Below are 21,128 nucleotides of genomic sequence, written 5' to 3'. Positions count from 1 at the left end.
CCTATGACATGACATCATTTTGCTGCATTGGCACGAGGCCGTTCCATGCTCTATACAAGGTCATGGTGCAACAATATGGACACTAGATTAAAAATATCTCTGACATGGTTCTTCTTTGTTTCAGGCTCTTGACAACTTAATAGTGGCTGCAATGTTCAGTGTTTCACAAAGAGTAAGAGGAAGCTCGTGCAAAGTACTAAGAAAGCTCAGGTAAGGAGAAGGTGTAGAGTATGCTATTTATATTAAACAGCCTGAAGTAATACAAATGATAACATTTCAACCATGTGCTGTAATCAATATTATTTTTTACACCTGAGAAGGGACTGTTATTTGATTGAAACAGGTAGTTTTAACTAATTAATGTGCACGTCTTGTGCCAAATTGTGATTTTTCACTCTCTCAAGTAACGAATCCACTGACAGAGGTGAAAAAAGGAACTCAGTGTACAAAGATTGTGAGTCAGTCAAAAATAACAGAGCCAGGAAAATAAAATTCATTTTATGTTTGGCACTGTTAAGCACTCTTAAGAATTCTGCATTCAGAAAATTTGGTATGCTTGTAGCTGCTAGGGGACACAGCAGAAGCTTCTGATTGTCACAATGTTACCTAGTAAAGATACTTGCTTTCCTCCTGAGGCAGGGATTGTCATGTGGCTTCATTGTGAATTTCTACATTATTGTTGGAGATGTGTGACATTTGGCTGACAAGCTTCTGTTTGGGGACATCCCATTCATGTTCATTTGGTGCTGGCTGTGTGTGTGTGGAAGCCAAGGGTAGTTTGATGCAGACTGTCTGTAAACTGAAGAGTGACTTTGTTTGTGGTGGGGGTAGTGGCTTTTTTCTGGAAGAGGGCTACAACTGATGCACAGGTGGCTAAGAATCACCTGGCATTGCTGCCCAGTGATAATGTAGATTCTGTTCATATGCATTTCTTGCTCTAGTTGTTATTCCATTTGGTGTTAACACATTTAGTGGAAAATAAGGACTTCTGAGATATATGTCTGCACACTGAGTCATCTGTGATTTAAAAGGCATGCTACAGAAAGGTCAGTATAGCCTTTTGAAATAGCGTGTAGGTAGTCCTTGTGATTTAATTGGGTAGAGTGTGGGCACAACTCATGAAATATTCATCACAGCTTATCAGGTGATGTTAATGACAATGCGTCATTGGCATCCCGGCACCATTACAAAAAGTGATAGATCTCCACACAGATTATTCTGAGGCTCTATTGGAGTGGAGTTCACCTTTTGTGTAAATGGTCTCCAGTGTGTGAGTGAGGAAGGAGTAGCTTTGTAGGACAATGAATTAGAGATTACGAAAGCAGGAATAAAAGGAGAAAGAGGGAGCATAAGGATGAGGACTTGGTGAATGCTGAATGGCTGGTACAATGTAGGTCTGCAGCAAACATAGAAAATAAGGCTGAAATGGAAAGAGGAACAGTAGCAGTGTGAGGACTTACATGAATATACTATTTCTCACATTTAGCTGACTGGACTTTGTCACATTATGGTGCTTATTTACAGACTGATATGTCACATGTGACATAAGCGACAGTCTTATTTTCTGCTCATTTATAGATTAGTGCTATTGCCAACTGCTTCAATGTTACATGATGAGGGGAAAGGGAGAGGGTAGGCAACAGTAGTTAGATTGGTCCCGTCAAATAAGTTTTTGCTGCTAGTTTTATCATGTGTGATGCAAATTTGTGGAATTGTATGATGGATATGATGGTTTTCTTTTGTTGTAAAGAGCTAGTTTGTCTTGTAAAGACAAGTTTGTAATCTTTAAACAATGGAAATCCAACATGGAATGATGGCAGTATTATAAAAAGAATATATTGCTGCTCATCGTATAGTGGAGATATTGAGTTGCAGCAGGCTCACCAAAAATGACTGCTAAATAACTAAGCTTTCGGCTAAAAGGCCTTCTTCTGAAGTACACACACACACACACACACACACACACACACACACACACACACTGGCTGCCTAAGTCACATTGCGAGTTTAAAGATAGGCCAACAATTTAAATTGGCTCTGTCAATGTCTGGCAAGGAGAGGAGAAGTAAAAACCAGTCCACGTTGTTTCAATAGTTAGAACATGTCACTATTGATGGGGATCTGGTTGTTGGATGGCAACCTTTAACTAGGTGAACTCCTGTACTGATGATTGAGAGTGGGACATTATTTACCAATACACTGTTATTTCCTCACACTCCCTTCCATTTGTGTAATTATATTCAAAATTTCAACACCGCAATATACTAAAGTACACAAGTGCTAACCATACATGTACACAAAGTGAGTGTTTGTGTGTGTGTGTGTGTGTGTGTGTGTGTGTGTGTGTGGGGGGGGGGGGGGGCGGTGAGAGAGAGAGAGAGAGAGAGAGAGAGAGAGAGGGGGGGGGGGGAGGTCGAACATTCTCCTCTGCCCCCCCCTTTCCACACACACACACACACACACACACACACACACACACACACACACAGTGCCTGATGACAAGAAGAGTTTTCCTAGTTCATTATGTCTTATGAACATCTGTAAACCGAGCGAGGTGGTGCAGTGGTTAGACACTGGACTCGCATTCGGGAGGACGACGGTTCAATCCCTCGTCCAGCCATCCTGATTTAGGTTTTCCGTGATTTCCCTAAATCACTCCAGGCAAATGCTGGGATGGTTCCTCTGAAAGGGCATGGCCGACTTCCTTCCCCATCCTTCCCTAATTCGATGAGACCGATGACCACGCTGTCTGGTCTCCTTCCCCAAACAACCAACCAACCAACATCTGTAAAATAAGACAATGTTTGGGGTTGAACAGTGTTTTTGGAAATGCTTTTGCGTAAATAGTTTTTTGCAGTGCAAATAGTCTTTTTTAATTTAACAACGGACTCTTTTAACATATCTTGCTCGTAGACTACTTATTCATATGGGATGATAATTTTGTTTCAATCACATATGTTACAGGTATTTGTATGAAGAAGACAGTGAACGATCTGAAAAACTTGGTGATGTGATTGATTTATTAGAGAGCACAGGTGGATTATCTTCTCCACAGAATCGAAGTCCTTCCAAAGACCTCTCTGCAACCCTTAAAACTTTGAAGTGTGTAGAAACTGTTTTTAAAGGTACTGTTAAACCATTTACTACTTGAAAACATTTGTTGTTTTTGTAATATGTGTAAGTTCAGTTTTTAAGAAAGTATGATAATAAGATTGATCATTTTCTGTTGATACCAATAATTATATTATTTGAGTTTGCCTTCGGTCTGTTTGCCAGATGTTAGTTACTGAATTATTAGAATTACGACATTACAAAATTTGGTGTAGTTGATGCATATCTTTATGTAAATAATAGAAGTATTGAGTTAACAATTTTAAAGTACATATATTCTGGCAATATCTCTTTTTGAAGAACTTTTGTAAGTATTGTATTTTACTGGCATACTCATCTGATGTAACAAAGACTTTGGATAACATGTTTGTTATTGCTCTTATAAATTAAAAAAGATGTTTTAGACATTAGAAACTTTCAGTACATAAGTGACATAAAAAAGTCACTGGTTTTAGAAACTAAAAGTATTTTTTATGAAAGGTTCTTCCTGATGTTTCCCCAGGTCCAAATATTGAGAGTTGTATGTAATGTTTTAATCTGGTCTTACCTGATTGCAAAAGAAGTAAACTCAAAGTTAAGACTATTTCTCCCTGATACAGTAGTTTAAAACACACACACACACACACACACACACACACACACACACACACACACACAAACAGTGTAGTGTACTGCCTGTCGAGCTATCAAGTTGTGTGTGTGTGTGTGTAGTTTAAATATACACTCTTACGCACAATCACCTAAATGCATCCACCAGCAGCTACACTAAAATTGTGGTATGTTGGAGCATCCATTAGTATTTCGCTATAATAAATAAGATGTTCATGAATGAAGAATCCAAAATATGAAATGAAATAATTACTCAGGGAGTGAGCAAATTGTACCCCCTAGATAGTGATATGTGTTTAGCTGCTATTATGATTATCTTTGGCAGTACAATGATGACTGACTGACTCTGGGGGAGATAATGTTATTGTCTCTCAGAATCATGGTTATATATATAAAGAAAGATGATGAGACTTACCAAACAAAAGCGCTGGCAGGTCGATAGACACACAAACATACACACAAAATTCTAGCTTTCGCAACCAACGGTTGCCTCGTCAGGAAAGAGGGAAGGAGAGGGAAAGACAAAAGGATTTGGGTTTTAAGGGAGAGGGTAAGGAGTCATTCCAATCCTGGGAGCGGAAAGACTTACCTTAGGGGGAAAAAAGGACAGGTATACACTTGCACACACACACACACATATCCATCCACACATACACAGACACAAGCAGACATTTGTAAAGAACTCTTTGCCTTTACAAATGTCTGCTTGTGTCTGTGTATGTGTGGATGGATATGTGTGTGTGTGCAAGTGTATACCTGTCCTTTTTTCCCCCTAAGGTAAGTCTTTCCGCTCCCGGGATTGGAATGACTCCTTACCCTCTCCCTTAAAACCCAAATCCTTTTGTCTTTCCCTCTCCTTCCCTCTTTCCTGACGAGGCAACCGTTGGTTGCGAAAGCTAGAATTTTGTGTGTATGTTTGTGTTTGTTTGTGTGTCTATCGACCTGCCAGCGCTTTTGTTTGGTAAGTCTCATCATCTTTCTTTATATATATATATATATATATATATATATATATATATATATATATGGACGTTAAGTACTGGTATTTAATTTGTAGTGCACAATGTGAAAAATTGTAGTGGTCATCTTTCTTTATATATATATATATATATATATATATATATATATATATATATATATATATATATATATATATATATATAGACGTTAAGTACTGGTATTTAATTTGTAGTGCACAATGTGAAAAATTGTAGTGGATGCACAGATAATTAGGGAAGTGACAGAATAATTGTTGCTGCCAAAGAGCATTTTTTGCAGAGTTGTGTATTTAAAGAATGAGTTAGAAAGAAGTTAGAAGGAAATCTTATTATAGTAACAAACTGAAATGCAGAGTAACTACAGTAGAGAGGTATAAGAAGATTCCCGACAGTTGCATTGAGCTGGGCACAGCTGCTTTGTGTGCCTACCTCAAACAGTCATGTAACATGATTTTGTAAATACCTATATAACAATGCCACAGTGTTTTCATGGGTTTATAAATGACTGTTGTTTTTGCAGCTTTTACTGCTATGCATCTGAAAGCTGGCATCAGTGCTGCTGTCACGGATCACCTTAAGCTGACGCGACTATATACAACTTTTAAATTATGTGAGCTAGAAGATATTCACACATAGCATCTCCATGAAGTACCAACTAATATAGCTCCACTTTGAATTGATTAAATGTGTCGCATACCTTACTTGGTTTGTCCATAATCATTTTGAACATTATTTTAGTTCATTTGCATATATGAACTAATCACAATGAAGTCTGGCAAACCAGTTCACTCATCTAGATTATGCAGTAACTTCCTAATTAACTATGAATAAGCATTTTTCACTTATCTGTTTTCAAGGAACATCCAGTAAGAATTATTTCCTTTTATGAATTTTTACGCTGTTCAACTTCCTCCAGAAGCTGCCTATGTATTTTCAGTTCACCCATACATGTTGGATTACACTACAAATAGGATAGATTATTCAGTTGAACTTCTGTCTTAATCTTGAATCCTTTCGAATGCTAAGGAATTAGCTTGATTATTTACAATAATTTGAACTAAGCTATCCTTACAAAAATCATACAAACCCAACCATAGCATTCACTGAATTCAAAACAGGACAAATTCCTTTGTACAAAACTCACGCAAACATGTTTACTACCACCCATTAGAAAGCATATTAGTCCTCATCAAATATACAAAACCCATACACAGTGTAGTATGGTTATTGTTGTTGTTGTGGTCTTCAGTCCAGAGACTGGTTTGCTGCAGCTCTCCATACTACTCTATTCTGTGCAAGCTTCTTCATATCCCAGTACCTACCGCAACCTACATCCTTCTAAATCTGTTAGTGTATTCATCTCTTGGTTTCCCTCTATGATTTTTACCCTCCACACTGCCCTCCAATACTAAATTTGTGATCCCTTGACACCTCAGAACATGTCCTACCAACTGGTCCTTTCTTCTTGTCAAGTTGTGCCATAAATTTCTCTTCTCCCCAATTCTATTCAGTACCTCCTCATTAGTTACCTGATCTACCCATATAATCCTCATCATTCTTCTGTAGCACCACATTTTGAAAGCTTTTATTCTCTTCTTGTCTAAACTATTTATTGCCCATGTTTCACATCCACACATGGCTATACTCCGTACAAATACTCTCAGAAACGACTTCCTGACACTTAAGTCTGTACTCGATGTTAACAAATTTCTCTTTTTCAAATACGCTTTCCTTGCCATTGCCAGTCTACATTTTATATCCTCTCTACTTCGACCGTCATCAGTTATTTTGCTCCCCAAATAGCAAAACTCATCTACTACTTTAAGTGTCTCTTCTTCTAATCTAATTCCCTCAGCATCACCTGATTTAATTTGACTACATTTCATTATCCTTGTTTTGCTTTTGTTTATGTTCATCTTATATCCTCCTTACAAGACACTGTCCATTCCATTCAACTGCTGTTCTAGGCCCTTTACTGTCTATGACAGCATTACAATGTCATTGGCAAACCACAAAGTTTTTATATCTTCTCCATGGATTTTAATTCCTATTCCGAATTTTTCTTTTGTTTCCTTTACTGCTTGCTCAATATACAGATTGAATAACATCGGGGGTAGGCTTCAACCATGTCTCACTCCCTTTTCAACCGCTGCTTCCCTTTCATGCCTCTCGACTCTTATACCTGGCATCTGATTTCTGTACAAATTGTAAATAGCCTTTCGCTCTCTGTATTTTACCCCTGCCTCCTTCAGAATTTGAAACAGAGTTTTCCAGTCAACATTGTGAAAAGCTTTCTTTACATCTACAAATGCTAGAAACATAGGTTTGCCTTTTCTTAATCTATCTTCTAAAATAAGTCATAGGATCAGTATTGCCACACGTGTTCCAATTATTTCTACGGAATCTGAATGGATCTTCCCAAAGGTTGGCTTCTACCAGTTTTTCCATTCGCCTGTAAAGTGTTTTGCAGCCATGATTTATTAAACTGATATTTTGGTAATTTTCACACCTCTCAACACATGCTTTCTTTGGGATTGGAATTATTATATTGTTCTTGAAGTCTGAGGGTATTTCGCCTGTCTCATACATCTTGCTCAGCAGATGGTAGATTTTTGTCATGGCTGGATCTCCCAAGGCTGTCAGTAATTCTAATGGAATCTTGTCTACTCCTGGGGCCTTGTTTTGACTTAGATCTTTCAGTGCTCTGTCAAACTCTTCACACAGTATCATATCTTCCATTTCATCTTCATCTACATGCTCTTCCATTTCCATAATATTGTCCTCAAGAACACCACCCTTGTATAGACCCTCTATATACTCATTCCACCTTCCTGCTTTCCCTTCTTTGCTTAGAACTGGTTTTCTGTCTGAACTCTTGATAATATACAAGTGGTTCTCTTTCCTCGAAAGGTCTCTCTAATTTTCCTGTAGGCAGTATCTATCTTACCCGTAGTGATATATGCCTTTACATCCTTACTTTTGTCCTCCAGTTATCCCTGCTTAGCCATTCTGCACTCCCTGTCGATCTCATTTTTGAGACGTTTGTATTCCTTTTTGCCTGCTTCATTTACTGCATTTTTATATTTTCTCCTTTCATCAATTAAATTCAATTATTTCTTCTGTTACCTAAGGATTTCTACCAGCCCTCGTCCTTTTACCTACTTGATCCTCTGCTGCCTTCACTATTTCATCTCTCAAACCCACCCGTTCTTCCTCCACTGTATTTCCTTCCCCCATTCTTGTCAATCGTTCCCTAATGCTCTCCCTGAAACACTCTACAACCTCTGGTTCTTTCAGTTTATCCAGGTCCCATCTCCTTAAATTCTCACCTTTTTTCAGTTTCTTCAGTTTTAATCTACAGTTAATAGCCAATAGATTGTGGTCAGAGTCCACATCTGCCCCTGGAAATGTCTTAAAATTTAAAACCTGGTTTCTAAATATCTGTCTTGTAATTATATAATCTACCTGAAACCTTCCAGTGTTTCCAGGCCACTTCCATGTGTACAACCTTCTTGCATTATTGTTGAACCAAGTCTTAACTATGATTAAGTTATGCTCTGTGCAAAATTCTACCAGGCAGCTTCCTCTTTCATTCCTTACCCCCATTCCATATTCACCTACTACTTTTCCTTCTCTTCTTTTTTGCTATTACTGAATTCCAATCCCCCATGACTATTAAATTCTCATCGCCCTTCATTATCTGACTAATTTCTTTTATCTCATCGTACATTTCATCAATAGCTTCATCTGTGGAGCTAGTTGGCATATAATCTTGTACTTCTGTGGTAGGCATGGACTTCTTGTCTATCTTGGCTACAATAATGGGTTCACTATGCTGTTCGTAGTAGCTTACCCGAACTCCTATTTTTTTTATTCATGTTAGTATGGTATACTTGCAAAATATGCTGCCATAATGATTACAGCACATACTTATTCATTTTGTTGCTGCCATAAGTAAGGTGAGTTACACTTTAGGGCAAGTGGTAACCTTTTATTGCACTGCATACTATATTCCTTCACTCGTATTAGGAACAACACACAAAACGAAGATAACTGTTTTCTTATTATTGATTCATTAATCAAAAATATTTACTGGCACATTACATCTCAGGTGGTAGGTTCCTCTATTTTGCAACTTTTGAGTAAGCGTCAAAACCGACAGTATTCTACTTCTGTATAAACTGTCAAGCCCATCTCTTTCCTCAGAAGGCTACTTTCTAACAACCATCCAAGTTTTACAGTGATAGTGTTCCTATATTGTCCCTCATTTAGGTGTAGATTCTCTTCCCTTAGTAAACCTATGCTATTCATAACATTATTACATATAACAGGCTACAGTATCCAACTTACCGTTATAAAACTCTCATCTTCACTCCTATATTTTGAATTAACTTATTCCTACTTTATTAAGGCTGCATATCTAATTCTTGACTCCTCTGTTTTCCAATCACTGTAAGCAAAGTGTATTTATGCTTCTTGCCCACACATTGTGCTGCTACTGCCGTTAATTACTCTATGTGAATCTCATCTGGATGTTAGCTCATCAGCCAGCTGCTATATAAGGGTACCTTTCAGCTTTCCTGCTTTTTCCTTCTTCGATGTGCTAATGCTAAAATCCTGCATACGTACTTAAATTAGTTGCGTTTTTTAATAATCTTTTCTCTGGTTTTAATCACGCAATTGTACAATCTTTTCATTCAAATACTCATTGGAAATGTAAACATTATGCCAACAGTTTATGCTAGGATTAATTATCAAGATTTCTGCTAGAAAAGAGCAGTGTCTCAGTTTTAAGTGAAATTTCTATCCTTATTGTATAGCTACTTAAGTGTAGTCAGCGCGATTTTACAGAGAAAATTATTACCCTTAAGTGTTACATAGTTGAGTCCATCTTAAGCTATTATATGCTGCTGTATTTACATATGTATTTTTTGTATTATTCCTTTACTCCACAAAGGTAAAGTCATTGTGCAGTCAAGTTTCTTTCAAAATTTTCGCTACTGTGGTTGCAAGTGAATTACAACTATTAAAGCAAAATACGTGGACCTTATTCCGCATGCTTTGATACATGTAATTTCTTCATTTGTGATAAAAATTGACGGTATAACGTTATCTTCAGTTATCATGTAGGTATGTACCAACAAGCAATTAATATTTTATTTATAACTGCTTATTTCTTCTGAAGCCTGTACAGTGCTAAGACTTTTCAGCAAAACAACTCTGTTTGAGAAAAATACCCCAACATTCTATATTTCTCATTGACCTACACAGGTGTGATTTTCATGGATGATATATGGGTATTTGTAATTTGCTAAGACTCCCTGCGTGAGAGAACGCAACGCCTGTGCTGTTAGCGAAGCGGTCACTAACTTCCAGTTATTTTGTCATTATAGACAGGATAGGGAAATAAGCTATAATTTAAAGACGATAGAATATTGGGAGAATGAGAAATCATTATACAGAAATAAAAAAGGAAGTAATATAGCACTTAATTACAACCTCATCATCCTGTGGTGCTGAAAAGTGTACCCCAGTGCATATCTTTGGGTAGATCATTCAATCCATGTATTACACTTTGCTTAATTTAGTCATGAAGGTATCTGCCTTCTGCTTCAAACCACCATTTCGTTCTCTCCCTTTTTTAAAAAATACATATTTAAAGTCATTATTTGACAATCCACAAAGTTCAACTCTAAATTTATAGTCAAACCTCACACTGTCTTCTTCATAAGTAACCACTTAACTAAACATTAACTACACATCATTTACACTTAATCTCATGAAAATACCATGTACATCACATAAATTAACACCAGAAGCTAGTTGACATCTGAAGTCTACACAGTTAATCTTGAAACTGAGCAGTTTAAATGCAAGCCAAATAGTTTAAGTTACCACATATGGTGAAGGAGGCATGTTAATAGTTAACAAGTGTTTGACACTTTGGTTCAAGTAAGTCACACTACTCTCCTCTGAAGTTGATGAATTGGGACAAGAAACATCAAACTTACTTAAATCTGTATCCTGTATTGAAATATGAGGTCTGTTCAAAAAATTCCACAACTTTGTCCTTTCTGTGCTTACCTTTTACTTATTGTGCATGGTCTCTTTCAAAATACTCTCCTCCACAATTGACACACAGCTCCCAAAGGCAAAAGCAGTCTTGGTACGCCTCTTGGTGGATTGTGTGAAGCGTCGTCTATGAATTTTCTTTTATTTCATCTGTCGTTACAAATCTTCGTCCTTTCAATGAGGTTTTCAATTTTGGAAATAAATAAAAAAAATCTGCAGGGGCCAAGACTGAAAAATGTGGAGGATGAGGCACCACAGTGATAAATATTTATTTATTTTTCTCCGATAGGCAGTCACCAACAGGGATGATTGTGCAGGTGCATTATCGTGATGCAAGAGCCATGAATTGTCTCTCCTTCTCAAATTTTCTCACAGGCATCGCAATACGTCCCAATAGTACCATCGATTAACAATTTGCCCCTGTGGCATGAATTCATGATGAACTAATATTTCAAAGTCAAAGAAAACTGTCAGCACGGATTTGACGTTTTACCTGACCTGGTGAGCTTGTTTTTGGTCTTAGAGAATCTTCCCCTACCCATTGTGAAGATTAAACCTTGTTCTCAACATCATAACCGTAGACCCATATCTCATCACCAGTTACGATTCTCTTAAGGAACATCTTGTTCTCATTTGCACAGTCTAAAAGCTCTTCACAGATTGCAAGGCGAAGGTCTTTCGAGTCTTGACTCATGAGCTGTGGGACGAACTTGGTGGCAACACGATGCATTCCAAAATACTGTGTCAGGATTTCATGACATGATCCAGCTAAAATGTTACATTCTTCTGCTATCTCTCAGACAGACAGTCTTTGATTGGTATGCACAATTTTGTTGATATATTTGACATTAGTGTCATCGGTATGCACAGGATGGCGTCCTGAATGAGGGTCATCTTTAACTTCCGCCCTGTCATTTTTAAAACATGTAAACCATTCATAACACCAAGTACAGCTTAAGCGCTCATCACAGTAGGCTTCCTGCAGAATTTGTTGTGTCTATAAAGGTTTTCTTGAGTTTCACACAAAATTTAATTCAGGTGGTGGCGCCTCTAACTCTGCCATCTCGAAATTCGCAGACTGTGCAATACAATGTTCTACTCAATACAACACTGATCAATAACTAAGAACTATACAACAATGAAACTTTGATGCCAACAGTATTTCGTTCCAATACACCATTGATGCAAAATTATGAATGTTCCAAAATTTTTTGAACAGATCTCATGCTTAGACTGACACTTGTCTGAGGTTTGTTTTGATTCAACATGAAACTCAACAAAACTTATAATTAATGGATTTACCATAAAATCAACTCTTATAGATATGCCAAAATGTAACTCCTTTGTTAACTTTATGACAGTAAATTCTAATTCAGCTACCATTTGATTATTTATTTCTAAGTTTTCCCTTTGTGAATATGGGATATGATCTTCAGACTTCAGGACTTTCTTATCTATTTTATCTTTTAAATCAGCATTGTTGATTTGTAGTCTATTATTAAAGTCAGCAATTTCTTTTTTCTTTTGTCTCGACCACAGCCATTTCAAATCTAATACCTTGAGCATTGGCATACAGGAAAACCAATCACAAGTTTGCAACTAATGTTCTATTGCTGCCAACTGTCACCGTGTGCACACAAATTTGTTGCAAAAAGAAAATTTCTTCCGCACTAATGTGCTTCAGCTACTGCCACACACACTGAAGTTGATAATAATAATAATAATAATAATAATAATAATAGTAATCCACACACAAAAAGGTGGTGGTGGTGGTGATGATAATAATAATTATTATTATATTTAACTGGGATCTAACACTGTTCACCATACTTAAGTAATTCACCGCATCATGATGTTACTGAAACCATGTCACTGCAACCCAGCAAAACTGTGCTCCCTTTGGTAGATGAGGATCTGATGCTGGTTCTGGTAGTTGTCATGTTGTAGCTACACACCAGATGAAAGAGTAGAAGCCCTCTGAAACGGCAGTCAACGATCATCTGACTCTTCGATTTACTAAGATTTCTGTGACACAAGCGTTGTGCATCAGTTTGATCATTATTAAGCAACACATTATTTCTTCTTAAGCTTCTAATCTATACTGCTTGTAAGTACTTGTGCACTTCATTGGCATATTTCCACTGTTGACCACATTGCTAAAAGCTACAGCAATATTTGTTGAAAATGATTGTCAAAAATTGGTAATTTCTTCTTGATTTGTATTTAAGTGTTAGCATTTTAGTACCTGCACTCTACATCAGACCACATTTCTATCTCTTCCCCCCCCCCCCCCCCCCCTCTGTATATCACTATCCCTTCCCCTTTCTTGTCCCCCTTCAGATTGGTGCTCCCATCCCATCTGGCTTGTTGCATTCTGGCCTGAGCTCTCAGAGTTGTCAGTCATGTGTGCATGAGGTGTGCTTGCTTGTGTGTATGAATGGTGTGTGTTTCTCTTTTGCTGATGAAGGTTGTGTCCGAAAGCTTTGTGTGAGTGTCTTTTAATTGTTCTTGTCTGCAACTTAATCTGCCATCTTTATGGTAAGTAGCAGTCTATCTTTTCCTACATTGTTGATATTCCTACCTGAAGTTTCCATTGTTTGTATTAAATATGTTCCATCGATTTTTAATTGATTCTCAGCACAGAATTAACTCTGGGTTCTTTGCCATATTGAAGTATTACTCATTATAGTTTGTTTTGTATGAGAAATGATTATTTTCAGATTACTGGCACTATTACTCTTAAGTTGTGAACATCTGCATCTTGAAATAATAGTCAAACAAACCATATAGTTTGCATTAACAAGGACTTCTTCACTGCTGCAGCTCCATACTGGGATCTGTGAACTTTGATATATCTTCTACCTTCTACTAAATAATAAAAAGCACTTTCTCTGAAGTACAGTAATATTGCTCCTTCTGTTACAAAAAGGCAGTAATTAAAGCTGGGAAGCTGCAGCATGGAATACTGCCAATTCAGCAAGTACTGCGGAGCCTAGTAAAGCTGCTGTCTTTGTCTCACTTTGAAGATGTGCGTGATCCATCCATACTAGTTTACATGTACAAACGATAACAAAACTAGGAAACAATGCTTTTAACTTCGCCAGCACATTTGTCAATTAGATTTATGTTGAGTAACACATCACTTTACCAAAATGATATGTTACTCCACAAGATAAATCATTAACCAATCACAGTTTTTCCTCAGATTCTACCTCCTGGTTCTGCAACCTCTTTTGTTAGGTGCAGGGAACACATTTGCCCTGTGTTACATCGAAGTCTGTGATCATATGAGCAAACTCTTTGCAAAGAGGGAACCCTGTATCATTACCTAGGCACAGAAAGACTAGTTACACATGCGGTAGTGAAATAATATAAAAAACCTGGAATGATTTTGTGTCAGTTGTGTTGCTTCATTCGTAAGTGAGTAAAGCACATCTACATCAGTTTCTAGAGTTTTTATTGGGAAATGTTTTACTTTTGAGTAAATAATTCAAAATTATATTTTTTATTCATCTTTCAAGTGATTAAGATTAGTCTTGGAGAGGAAAAAAAAAAAAAAAATAGATTCTCTTGCATCATAGTTGCACAACTCAACTTGAGAATGAATAAACTTATTTCTTATTTTGTTTGTTATATTTTATTTTCGTTCTTGTTATTTTGATATTAAGTAGTTATGATTCATCAAAATAAAGTAATCTATCACACTTAATTTGGAACTTTTACTGAAAAGTATGGTCACTTGATAGTTTTCCTTTGGTGCTTCCTAGGTCGTTTTAAAATAGAAACATAATCAGAGTTTTAATTGCATTGATAATTCTTTTAATTTTGTTTGAGCTTTGATCAAAAAACTAGTAATGCAAATCCACCAGCATATCTTCCACAGGCCAGTCATTCCATTGCTAAAGATGTTGTCACAAAATGGCAGCCAGCATCACTTAATGGTAATAATATATTAAACATATTCACAGACATGTAAATTCTATGAAGCCATTGGCATAATAACCTGTATTCCCTTCTTGTAGAAGTTAATTTTTTGATTTACTTCGACCCTGCTGTAATGTAGGATTGACTGCATGAAGGGAACCATAAACTGAAAACATCAACATTATGCCGTCATTACCAAGTATTATGGTTTTTTTATATTTCATACATGTCACTCTTTGCATATGGTAAAGGATGGAGGCTCTTGGCTTGAGAAGGAAAATGAACTGATTGTCACAATTATGCCAACAGAAATTGGCAAGTGTGGACTGTCTATGAACAGGAAATGGCAGACCTTTGTGGACGTAAATAGGAGAAAAATGATCTTAACCAGCATGTATTTCATTTAATATGGGGTCTGCCATCTCACGATTCGGCATTTTTTACATTTTATTACCTAACTGTGTGGCCATGTGCACCTCCTGATGATGCCACAATAATCGAGGTAACCTAAGGGAGGAACATATTGTGCACTTTCTCTCTGTGAATCATGTGAACATTATTCTGTGTATGTTCATATTTTAACTCTTTTTGTATTGTATTTTTGGAGGAGGAATTTGGGAATCATCCCAGTATTTACATAAGTGAGGAAGGGAAACTGTGTAAAAACAACTCTCGGGCTGTCTGTGTACCAGCTTGTGGTCATTAATCTGCTGCGCAGATTTGATCCAGGACTGGCTCACCTCTCTGTCTTACAAACTAGTGCACTGCATACTGTGCTACAGGAGCAGGTTGATCTTAACCCGTTATCGTCTAGGTTGACTCTTACGACATTGACCCAGATGTTTGGAGATGATATTGTGCTGAATGGAAATATTAGACACAATGTACAGAAAAGCGAAGTAAGTGGATTGAGACTCTTGAAAGCACAAGGACTCAATGATAATAGAGCCATGAAAGAATATCTGGGGTGTGAGATCTAAGGAGATGGAACAAGTATCACTTATGAAGAAATTCTTAATCAAATGAAATTCTTCAGTTTGGGATGAAGTGGCTAGTCTGAAGAAGTAGTAAAGCTCGGGCAGTTTGGAGAGATGGCAATATTGAAAAATTTATGAACATGTGCTCTAATTATGTGTGACCCATGGTGTGGAAGACTGGGCAGTGAAGAATAATGATGAGAAAGAGGGACATGTGACTGAGATGAGAATATTACACTTTTCGATGGGAGTTACTCTGACCAAGAGGGAAAAAGAGATTGTCAACACCATAGATAGGGTGAAAGATAAAAGTTAAATATGTTGGCATGTATGAAGGTGGAGCAGTGATTACCTGCTGAAAAAGAGTTTGGTTGAGGTATTGGGTTGAAGGGTGGGGGTGGGGGGCGAGGGAGGCAAATGTAACCCAGCAAAAGTCATCAAATACATGTGAGGTCTCAAAATAAGACAAAGATTGCTCTTAACTGGATAGCCTAGAAACACTGCAGCTGTCTCGTCAACCCCATAAGGAACTGGCATGGAAGTGAAATCTCAATCTTTTGCTATTCAAATGGATTCTAAGAGCTTCTGTAACAGTACACCCACAACAATACCCAAATGAACTGTGTTTATCCAAAAAAAAAAAAAAAAAAAAAAAAAAAAAAAAAAGTGACAGTATAGCCATTGATCTAGGTGTTATAATCAGTTCTGGCAGACTAGAGTCAGCTAATAAAATGGGATGACTGTGTAAGTTGATTCTCAAAATTTTGAAGAAACATTGTATATTAAGTTCCATCCAACTTTAGGTATAACACCATTAATAATGTAATACACAGAGAAAATTATAAACTAAAGCAAAATGTTCAACATTTTTGGAAGAAGCATATTTTGCAGTTCTCATCCAAACTTACCAGTTTTTGTCATTATCAAATTTTAAGGTAAATGGACCAGATAACATATTTGCAACTATCTGCTGTTACCGTATTTACTCGAATCTAAGCCGCACTTTTTTTCCGGTTTTTGTAATCCAAAAAACCGCCTGCGGCTTGGAATTGAGTGCAAAGCAAGCGGAAGTTCTGAAAAATGTTGATAGGTGCCGCCACAACTAACTTCTGCCGTTGAATATATGTAGCGCTACACAGGCATCCTTTGTAGGCACAAAGATAAATACTGGCGCCAAAACCTCTGCGTCAGTAAATAAAATTAAAAAAAAAAAAAATGGAAGACGAGCTTTTTTTCTCCGCCCGAGTTTCGACCACTGCTTTTTCATACATAATCCAACGAAGTAAATACAAATTCCGTATTGTTCATCTTCGAATTTCAATGTACTACGAAAATCCGACTGGTAATACTGGGATTTTTGTCAATATGGCCAACTCTACGTTCTGAATTTTTTCCTACCTGTGAGAAGAGATGGTTGCTAATAGGAACCTGATGAAATGTGAATCACATGCAGTACTCTCTTCACCATAAGAGTAATACGAATATAAACATTTTGCCAGGTATTCTTTTGTGTTTGCTTCTATCTCATTTAAATCCTGTCTGCCAAATAAACTACGAAACTAGAGTGAGACAACAGCAAACGCGGAAGAATATACGTATCGTGTCATGTTTATATTCGTATTACTCTTATGCCTAATAGTGATACAGTCAGAAATGAAGCACGACAACTGACTAAATTTTTAAATCTAAGATGAGTAATTTCTGTGCAGAATTTGATGTACTAAAGAAGCGGCCGCAAAGATTTTCAAACGGAGAAAAATTTTCGCCAAACTCTCGTTCAGAACATGTTCTATCATACGCAGTCTATTATTTGGTACTTGTTGATCATTATCAAAGAAAGCAGCAGTCTAAGTAACAACAAATAGCAGTCTCTTGCCATTGTTTCGCTAATGAGACGATTTCTCTCTTTTTTTAAATTGTAGGCGGCGGTAGCGCGCACAAAAGCAAGCCATGCCGCGAGCAGCGACAGACCGTAAACACGCACTATCAGAATGCGACAAACAATGCATGACACAGTATAGTAATGCAGTTTCAGCTTCGAGTGACTGACGTAAACACCTATAACATAGAAAACGGCACTTATCAGATCAAAGCAAAATAAGCAATCGATTCAAACCAGACGAAGCAGGTGAAAAAGGAAGGGTATCCGTATAAATACGGACGGAGCGCCTGACGCATAGCAATGGCTACCTGGTAAAGCTTAACTGCTAAGCTTTCGACTCGAACCAAACTACTGTAGCTGTATTGTCATTCATTCGACCTAAATTGTGTCTCATATTACAATGGACCAACTTTGTTTCGATTTGGAGGTGCGGCCTAATACTTTTCTCTCCCCTTGAATTTCGAGTCTCAAATTTCAGGTGCGGCTTAGATTTGGGAATTTTTTTTTTTTTTTTTTTTTTTTTTTTCCTTTATTTCGAGTCTCATTTTTCAGGTGCGGCTTAGATTCGAGTGCGGCTTAGATTCGAGTAAATACGGTAGATAGTAAAGCTTCATTTGCAAAATTTGCTGTTGCAGTACACAATGCCTTTCCTTCTTGAAGGATTTGTGGAACAGAGCTGCCAATTGTATGCTTAGTAAAATAAAACTTAGAGCAGTTTTTGTGAGATCATTCCTTCTAAGGGATGATTCTCCAGTTTCGAATTAAGTGGAAATCCTTGTGCATAGCGAGCTAAGGACACAACAATATTTTCTATATGCTACATCAAACGAACTTCTAATTGATATTTTTATTTTTGAATAAGTTGTTAAGTGTACTTATGTAAAAAGTTGCATATTCTATATCCGTGTGATATGTATGCAATATTGATTTTGGTTATAATGGAAGAAGGAACCACCTGATTAACTGTATTTTATCTGTGCACTTTTTTGGTTTTGGCATCTTAATTCTGAAGTACCAGAATTTGAAAGATATCAGAAATATGATACATTTGGTAATCTCTGTGATCAAACAGTACAACACAGTAGCAGCCTCAATGCTGCTATTAACTATTTTGTATGAAAATCAGCAGTGTTTAAGTTCTTGATCTACTGTAGTCATCACATCATTAGTCTAAGTGGATACTATTTCAGCTTCTGTTACATGAAGATATACTGAAATACCACTTTCCTTTCAGTCAGTGTTTGATTTAAATCATAAACCACATAACATTTTTCTTGTTAATAGTGCTAAAAGAGAGAGTTGGTCGTTCTTACTCATCAGAGGCCCATTGTGTATAGAAGACACACAAAATTTTCTCAGTTTGCAGTGTGAGTGTTATGGATGAACAGAAAGGTCAAAGAAAGAGATCACAAGAAGTTGCACATACATGGGGATAGTAATACAGTGATTGCTCTTAGAGGTGGATAAAGCATGGAACTGGTAACTGTGCAAGTGGGATGGTTAGGGCAGAAAGGAAGCAGCAAGGAAAGGAAGGGGGCCCAACATAAATCATTACCTTTAATGTTTACACACATTTTCTGTGAATGAGGCATATTTAAAGTTAATTTAAGATTTTCTGTGAACGTGCTGCTTTAAAAAAATAGTGTTCTAAAAAAACTGTGTTTCTTTTTCAGTGTTGGATGAGGTGCTGTTTGATGAAGAGGACTTTGGTCTGGATGATGGAAGTTACCAGTGTGAATGAAGGCAGAGGATAAAAGAAGACAGGGAGACTATTTATGAAATTGCTTTTTTCAATGTATTACATTGCAAATGGAATAATGTGCAATAATGTATTATAATTTCAACTATTTCGTTAGCTGAAGATGTTTTTCAATCCATCCAAAATCGTGTCCAATTTTGCTCAATGTCATGCAATTATTTGTGCAATGTATAATATTTGGTGGAACCATTTTGCTGCATATCTTTTTTTTTAAATTTAATTTTATGATTCCACTGGACTGTTTTGAAACCGTGTGCATGTTATAATGTGAAAAGTAGGATATTCCCCACCCTACATCCTCTATGTTCAGTCAAGCTGAACGATTGTCTGTGATTTTGCTTCCATTAATGCTGATACTTGTCTGAAAATTTAGCTGTTTTTGAATTCAATGTTTGTGTAGAATGGTCTCTAGGTAAGTTGTACTATTGAGTAAAGCCTTCTTTACTCTTATTATGTACATTGTGTATTGAATTAGGCTATTTAAAGACTGCATGGAAATGATTGCCATTAGGTTTTTGTTGTTTTCAGATGTGCTAACAAATGAATATTCATATTTTCTATAACAAAAGACATATGTTTGTGAACATACCTGGGAACAACAAGAAACAATTTTTTTTAGTGCGATCGTAGAAATATATCCATAAGTCTTAAGTACTGACAAGTTTTGGATTGTAAGCTCTGACAGGTCATGGGCTCTATCCAACTGCACCAGTTTGTGCTTGTAATTGCTTACATCACATTTTGCTTTTATGTGTTATTAACTTTGATCACTGATAGGAATATGTATCATGCAAACCTGCACAGCTGACTGCAAAGTACAAACTGGAGCAGGTATTCTTTAGCAGTATTATTTATATGTACAAGCATAGATGTATGCTCCATACACCATATCATTCTGTTAATGACTGTAAAAAGTAAAAATTGCTTTGTATGCAAATTTCCACTACTTGAAATGTAGTGAGCATTGCTTACATTATACACTTCAGTGTGTAACAGTATTTTTGAATTGTGCGCAATAGGCATGATATAGTCAGTGTTTTCCTTTTTTCATAACTGTGACACTTCAACAAATGTTTTTATAAAAATGTGAAACTTTATCACAGTCTACTATACAATCTGAAAAATTGTAACATTAAGTTAAAAATATTATCAAGTATTTTCTGATACTTGCCCACAGAAAACTTTTAGATTAATCCTCTGTTTACATCGAACTTCACAGGCTTCCATTTATTATACTAAATTGGAGAATCCTTTAAACATTATTTAAAATTTAATTTTATAAACAATTTAAAGCTTTTGTATGCAAATATATTTACATGTGAAACTATAGTCTTGTGTCATAAATGAAATTCATAATTCTATAAATGTGATTTTGGTTATGAATTGTTTCTGAAGCTGATAATTTCATAAATAAGCTTTTATACCCCTCAGACAGTATCTTCGAAAATGATCTTCTACATATAATGTAAGTAACTGATATTTATACTCACAAGCTGTTTAGTGATGAATATTCTTTTCCTAAGCAAGAACAAAATCTTTGTGGTTAATTGTACCTGAAAATGTTGCATCATAGTTTGTATGCAGGTACTTCAGTTTTCTAATGGTGAGAAGAGGTAGCCTCTGCACACGTTCTGTACTTCTCCCTTAAGGCTGTGGCCTGTGGTCTTGAGCCACAGTTACTAGATCACATTGCTGAAATGCTTATTATTACATCATGCCTGTCATGCAGAAAGCGCCTTTGATGCGGCAGTCATTGGCTTGGCACCCTGCCCTTGCCAAGTTGTGTCAGAATACAG

General features: G+C 36.7%; 1 protein-coding gene across 2 annotated transcripts in view; it reads left to right on the top strand.

Moving 5' to 3' along the window:
• LOC126161812 (uncharacterized) overlaps positions 1-20,661 on the top strand; it is a 103,845-nt gene extending 83,184 nt beyond the window's left edge. For both annotated transcript variants that reach the window (XM_049917911.1, XM_049917912.1), the window contains exons 12-14: positions 125-210; positions 2,965-3,125; positions 19,247-20,661. In XM_049917911.1, coding sequence (XP_049773868.1) covers positions 125-210; positions 2,965-3,125; positions 19,247-19,314 — 315 coding nt within the window. In that variant the 3' untranslated portion in view covers positions 19,315-20,661. The remainder of the gene's footprint in view (positions 1-124; positions 211-2,964; positions 3,126-19,246) is intronic.
• The last annotated feature ends 467 nt before the right edge of the window (positions 20,662-21,128 follow it).

This window comes from Schistocerca cancellata, chromosome 2, assembly GCF_023864275.1.
Source record: "Schistocerca cancellata isolate TAMUIC-IGC-003103 chromosome 2, iqSchCanc2.1, whole genome shotgun sequence".
In the NCBI taxonomy this organism is placed as follows: Eukaryota; Metazoa; Arthropoda; class Insecta; order Orthoptera; family Acrididae; genus Schistocerca; species Schistocerca cancellata.
The sequence above is the reverse complement of the archived record's forward strand: the minus strand, read 5'-3'. Positions and strand labels throughout refer to the sequence as shown.